Source organism: Somniosus microcephalus, chromosome 3 (assembly GCF_052327205.1).
Source record: "Somniosus microcephalus isolate GS21.2 chromosome 3, FLI_Smic_1.0, whole genome shotgun sequence".
Taxonomy (NCBI): Eukaryota; Metazoa; Chordata; class Chondrichthyes; order Squaliformes; family Somniosidae; genus Somniosus; species Somniosus microcephalus.
Window position 1 is genome coordinate 267,872,709 of NC_140989.1, and position 6,670 is coordinate 267,879,378.

The 6,670-nt window shown below is 43.7% G+C and overlaps 1 protein-coding gene across 1 annotated transcript in view; it reads left to right on the forward strand.

The window, feature by feature from the left end:
* LOC147121904 (fibronectin-like) overlaps positions 1 to 3,374 on the forward strand; it is a 55,270-nt gene extending 51,896 nt beyond the window's left edge. Inside the window, exons 24-27 of the mRNA XM_085982442.1 lie at positions 469 to 729; positions 843 to 1,103; positions 2,389 to 2,649; positions 2,983 to 3,374. Of these exons, the coding sequence (XP_085838568.1) occupies positions 469 to 729; positions 843 to 1,103; positions 2,389 to 2,649; positions 2,983 to 3,269 (1,070 nt within the window). The 3' untranslated portion in view covers positions 3,270 to 3,374. The remainder of the gene's footprint in view (positions 1 to 468; positions 730 to 842; positions 1,104 to 2,388; positions 2,650 to 2,982) is intronic.
* The last annotated feature ends 3,296 nt before the right edge of the window (positions 3,375 to 6,670 follow it).

Below are 6,670 nucleotides of genomic sequence, written 5' to 3' on the forward strand. Positions count from 1 at the left end.
CACCGGCGGGAAAAACGTGATGACGTCATGACTTCAGCCACGGGACCGCCCAAGCAGTCGTCGTGGAGCGTCCAAACTGACTAGACCTATATTCGATGTTCTCCTGTAGTTATCCGTTAAACTCTGTTAGTTTTCATTAAACCTCGTTTATTTGATCGCCTGAGTGGACCTCAGTCTTTTGGGTAGGAACTAGACATTCCTACAATACAAAGATTCAACATTCAGAGAAAACATTTGTAGACCTAGCAGTCAAGTTGGGTACAGACCATAGTGACCCAGAGTCCTGAGCTGCAATTTGTTGGCCCCAATACATAACATCTGGATTGAGTAGTCACATTGTAGAATATAAAGGTGACTGCGTTATTGAGGTTATTTAAGTTCTATGAGATGTTGGCAAAGACCATTTGACCAAAACATTTTCTCACATAAACCCGGTGGATACTAACGTTTATATTTCCTTTTCTACAGCACCGTGCGCCCCAGATGAAATCGTTGTGAACGTGGACTGTAACTCTAATCGAGTAGTAGTGTCATGGGGACGGACTGCTGGAGCGATGTCATACGATGTAACTGCAGAAGGCAGTGATGGACATACACACTCGCACAACACAACAGAGACTCGCTATGAAATGCTGGAGTTACACTGTGGACAGTCTTATAACATAACTGTAACAACAGTGAGTTATAGCCGGAATGGAATTTCAAGTACTTCTGCCCAAATCCAAACCGGTAAGGCTATTAATCCTTAAATAAGACGCACTATGGAAATAGTTTTACATTTATTTGTTATGACGTTTACAGAACAGTAAGAGGATTGATACACATTTGTATTTTCTATCCAGCACCGTGCATTCCTGAGAATCTAACAGCTGAGCTGAACTGTGATTCGAATGCGGTATCCTTCTCGTGGGATGACACCGATGGGGCAAAGTTATACACTGTGACTGCTCGAGATAGTCAAAGAGTCACAGCTTTATTCAACACAAGCGAGACAAAGGCTCAAATCCCACACCTGCAGTGTGGTGAATATTATACAATCTCGGTTCTGGCAACAGACAACATCTGCAAAAGTCCCCAGAGTGCAGTGGTGAATGTACATGCAGGTATCGTTCATTTCCATAAAGTCTTTTGTGACATCTTAACAAATGAAGCTTTGCGTTCCACAGGCAGTATTTAAATGTTATGTGTTTTTTTTTCCATGTTTTTTATTGATGCTCTTGGATATATTTAAATGTGTGTGTTTTTTGATGTTAATTATGCTCTTGTTAAATGGATCTCTGAGGACGGTGCAGAATAAATTATATCACTTATGTTAGAGAGTCCACAGCTGAAATTACTCTTTATGTTGCTGACATCTTTGGTCTGGCAATGCTATAGGAATACATTGTTTTTAGGTTCAAAGGCAGTATTTAAACGTGGGGCGAGGGGAATCACCTCGAATTTGGTTGCTGGTGGTCAAGTTGTAAAAGTCAGGATATTTCAGCAGAAATTAGTTCCACCGGAGCTCCCCTTGTTTAAGCTCTCCACGATCTTATCATTGGGTGTGGGGCGAGCATCTAAAGCTGAAGCCTGAAGCAGGTGGGAGCTTTATTATCATACACAGGAATGGGGAAAGGCTCGGCATTATTTTCAGGCCTATGAACGTGCGACAAGTCTCCAGCGCATGCAGTGAAAGCTGGCAGGCACAAGGCCCAGCTGGACCTGCAGGTGAGAGGGCATTTAACAGGCCCATACACTGTAAAGGTAAGTGGACTTGGTGTTTTAAGGGACTTTTTTGCAGTTTCTTTCTTAAAGTTTTGTTTCCAGCTCACATTTAGGCTTTCATGAGCCTTTGTGCCAGGTGCAGTTATTTATTTATTTTGCCCGGGATTCCCTTCATGGACAACAGAGGATTTGCCACCAGGAATCCATCGAGCTGACCTGTTTGGATGAAGAAGGGGACAAATGAAAGTTTGCCAGTCAGATCAGATCAGACTGCCCAAGAGCGGCTCTGTGCTCTTCCACCCACATCAGCACCCCAACATCTGCAGAGAGAGGTAGCCAAATCCACCTTGGCAAAAGCTTACTGTTCGGAATAAGCGTGCAAATGACGTGTTTGACGCACTTTGGAGAGCATTTTAGTTTGTTCTTGTGGTTGTGACTCCAGTTAGATCGTCACTTGTTCAGACAGTTATGACACAGAATTAATGCAGCTCTGCATTTACAGTGTTCATTTGTGTGAGTTAATGGAGACACTCTGTATGCTTTAATTTTCTATCCACTTTCCTGTGTTTTTAGAATGACAAGTTCCAATGCAATTATTGATTATTTAGTAAATTCATCCATCTGTTTATTTATTTGAACTTACACTAATGGTTGATTCCATTTCAACTTTCAATCCCTTTTCAGTCCCTTGCGACCCACAGAATGTAGATGTAAGACTGGATTGTAACCTAAATACAGCTTTGGTGTCGTGGGACTCTAGTAAAGGTGCACTTTTGTACACTGCCATGGCTGAAGGACCCGATGGGAACATCACGTTGTGCAGCACATCAGAAACATCATGTGTAATGCCCATGTTACTTTGTGGCCAGTTGTACTCTGTATATGTCATAGCATCTGACAGCACATGCAACCAATCTCAGAGTTCAATAGTTGAAATTCAAACAGGTAACTCCTTATTTTACTGACTAATATGGCCTCTAGTTCAAAAAAAGTAATATGCCAGCATGTTTTATTAACCAGTACAGTATATTATAATACTATGCAAAAAGGATCAGTAACCCTGAGGTCTCTCTGTTCAGCCACACCATTCAATATCTTCCATTAAGTGTGTACTCTCAATCCTGCACATAGTTCCTTTCCATGTTAACAAAGCAGCAGCTGATTTACATAGTAGACTTTATTTTAACCTTTTTAAATGCAATTTGTATATACATATTCTTGAATTGAAGTAAAAAGCTGATTGTGCCTTTATCCATCTTGTTTCTCCGATATCTTCAGCCCCTTGCAGTCCCCAGAATGTAAGTGCTTCTTTGGACTGTGCAACACACACAGTGTCAGTATTGTGGGAGCAGAGTGAGGGCGCAGTGTTCTACATCGCAATTGCAGAAGGAATGGAAGGAGACAGGTTTTCCTGCAATGCATCGGAAGCAAGCTGTAAGATCATAGACCTACCATGTGGCCAAATATACAGTATAACTATATTAGCAATGGATGAGAATTGTACCAGTTTACCAAGTTCAGCTTTTGAAATTCAAACAGGTAAAACATTGGTTCTCTTTTTATGAAAATAAACAAAATGAAGTCCCTAAAAGACAGGAAAATTTACAATTGACATTGTGTTATAAAACTGTCTACTAATAAACACCATCTCACATTTTGTATATTGATAATTGCTACATTTAATCTTTGTTACAAACCCAACTATCCATCAGTTAATCCTATCAGATACTGATCAAAGTGCCTCTCACACATGTTGTGTAGCTCATATTAAAGTGTGAAACCATCAGGAAATCAGCAGCACATAAGAGGGATTGATGCCTTTACCCAGTAAACATCTGGGAATCAGGACACACTCTGAAGCAGTGCCTTGATCCACTCTTTCAAATTGTGGGCCTTCCTTTCTGGATTGCTTTAATGTTTGTAGAGGTTGTTGAGTCTTTTCAGCTGTGAGCTGACAGTTGGATGTTGTTGTTTCTGGAGGGGGAGGGTGAACAACCAGTTGTCGTGGTGCATATAGGTACCAACGATATAGGTAAAAAACGGGATGAGGTCCTAAATAGGGAGTTAGGAGCTAAATTAAAAAATAGGACCTCAAAGGTAGTAATCTCAGGATTGCTTCCAGTGCCCCATGCTAGTCAGAGTAGAAATAGAAGGATATTTCAGATGAATACGTGACTAGAGGAATGGTGCAAGGGGGAGGGATTCAAATTCCTGGGACTTTGGAACCGGTTCTGGGGGAGTTGGGACCAGTACAAACTGGATGGTTTGCACCTAGGCGGGACCGGGACTGGTGTCCTAGGGGGTGTATTTGCTAGTGCTGTTGGGGAGGGTTTAAACTAAAATGGCATGGGATTGGGAACCTGTGCAGCAAGACAGAGGAAAGGGAAGCAAGGATAGAAACAAAAGACAGGAAGGCGAAAAGCAAAAGTGGAAGGCAGAGAAATCAAGGGTGTAAATCAAACAGGGCTACAGTAAAAAATAATAATTCTAAAAGGACTAAGAGTGTTAAAAAAACAAGCCTGAAGGCTTTGTGTCTTAATGCGAGGAGCATTTGTAATAAGGTGGATGAATTAGCTGCGCAAATAGATGTAAACGGATATGATGTAATTTGAATTACGGAGACATGGCTCCAGGGGGACCAAGGCTGGGAATTCAACACCTAGGGGTATTCAATATTCAGGAAGGACAGGCAAAAAGGAAAAGGAGGCTGGGTAGCATTGCTGGTAAAAGAGGCGATTAACACAATAGTAAGGAAGGATATTAGCTCTGATGATGTGGGTAGAGCTAAGAAATACCAAGGGGCAGAAAACGTTAATGGGAGTTGTATACAGACCCCCAAACAGTAATGCTGAGGTTGGGGATGGCATTAAATGGGAAATTAGAGATGTGTGCAATAAGGGCACAGCAGTTATCATGGGTGACTTTAATCTACATATAGATTGGGCTAACCAAATTAGTAACAATACCGTGGAGGAGGAATTCATAGAGTGTTTGCGGGATGGTTTCCCGGACCAATATATCGAGGAACCAACTAGAGATCAGGCCATCTTAGACTGGGTATTATGTAATGAGAAAGGATTAATCAGCAATATTGTTGTGCCAGGCCCCTTGGGGAAGAGCGATCATAATATGATGGAATTCTTCATTAAGATGGAGAGTGAAGTAGCTGACTCAGAGACTAGTGTCCTGAATTTAAATAAAGGAAACTACGATGGTATGAGGTGCGAGTTGGCTAGGATGGATTAGGGAACTTTACTTAAAGGGTTGACGGTGTATAGGCAATGGCAAACATTTAAAGATCGCATGGATGAACTACAGCATTTGTTCATCCTTGTTTGGCATAAAAATAAAACAAAAATGGTGACTCAACCGTGGCTAACAAGGGAAATTAGGGATAGCATAAGTTCCAAGGAGAAGACATATAAATTGACCAGAAAAAGCAGCAAAAATGAGGATTGGGAGCAGTTAGGATGACAAAGGGATTAATTAAGAGGGGGAAAGAGTAAGCTTGCAGGGAACTGTTGTGTCTCAAGGGGTTTTATACCCTTACCTATATAACAATTAAGAAGGACTCCGGGGTGGAGAGTTTAGTTAACGGCCATTTTATTTACAATGTGCTTCTTCACTCAATGCACTACATTTCCCATAGTGCATTGCAAATCACCACTACGGTATCCCATGTGGGACAATTCTAATACACATTCAAACTACACAACATATTTCCTCCCCCTTAAAATAGAATGTCCACAAAACAGAATAACTGAAAATGACTATAACTTTAGAAGAGAGGGTAGACTGCCTCTACATTCCGCTAACCCTGGGGATTATTCTGCCCCATGCACACAGGTTAGCACTAACTGTAACTAAGGCGCTCTGGAGGCTGCCTTTCTCTTTGGGGGTAATGCCTAGTCTCAGGAGCAGGCTCTGGCTGGCTCTCCCGTGACCCTGCAGGCGTGGCTTCCTCCCTCGATGGCACAAGAGTGGATGGTGCCACCATCTCAGGGTCGGACGACCAGTCCCTGCTGGAGCCCCCAGCAGATCCTTGATCCTCTGTTTCTTGGGTTACCTGTGGCGACTGTCTTGGCAGTAACTGGTCTACATGCCGTCTCCATGTTCGGTCGTCTCCGGTGCGGACTCGGTATGAAACGGGGCCCGTCTTTTGAATGACCGTAGCCGGGACCCACCGCTCTGGGGTGGTGTAGTTACGCGTGAGGACTTTGCCCCCCACCACAAAGTGTCATTCTTTGGACCTTTGAGCTTGTCTGCTGACTTGATCCTGCTGATTGGCGTGCACCACTGCTTTTGTGGACGTTGGCCTCAGCAGGTCAAGGTGTGTCCGTAGCTGCCTTCCCATGAGTAGGTAAGCAGGAGATGCTCCAGTCGTAGCATGAGGCGTGTTTCGGTATTTCAGCAAGAAAGCATTCAGGCGCTGCTTTAGAGGAGCATCACTTCTTGCCGCTTTCAATGCGCGTTTCAGCGTTCTGACAAATCTCTCCGCCAATCCATTCATGGATGGATGATAAGGCGCGGAGAACGTGTGCTGGATTCCATTGCTCTTGAGGAACTCCTCCATCTCCTGGGATGTGAACTGTGTTCCATTGTCGGTTACGATCTGCTCCGGCAGACCAAATCGCCCGAACATCTCTCTGAGTCTCGATGGTTTTCTCCGTAGTGGTAGTGGACATTACTGCAACCTTCGGCCATTTGGAATGGGAGTCCATCGCGACCAGGAACATTGCTCCTTCCACTGGTCCCGCGAAGTCCAGATGGATCCGTTGCCACGGTGTCGCCAGCCATCCCCATGGATGCAGTGGCGCTGCTCTTGGCGTATCCCTGGTTGTCTCGCATGATGGGCATGATTTCACTTCAACTTCAATTTCATGATCCAGACCGGGCCACCAGAAGTAGCTTCGTGCCAGCTCCTTCATCCAGACAATACCACAATGTCCTGAGTGTAGCTCGTTGA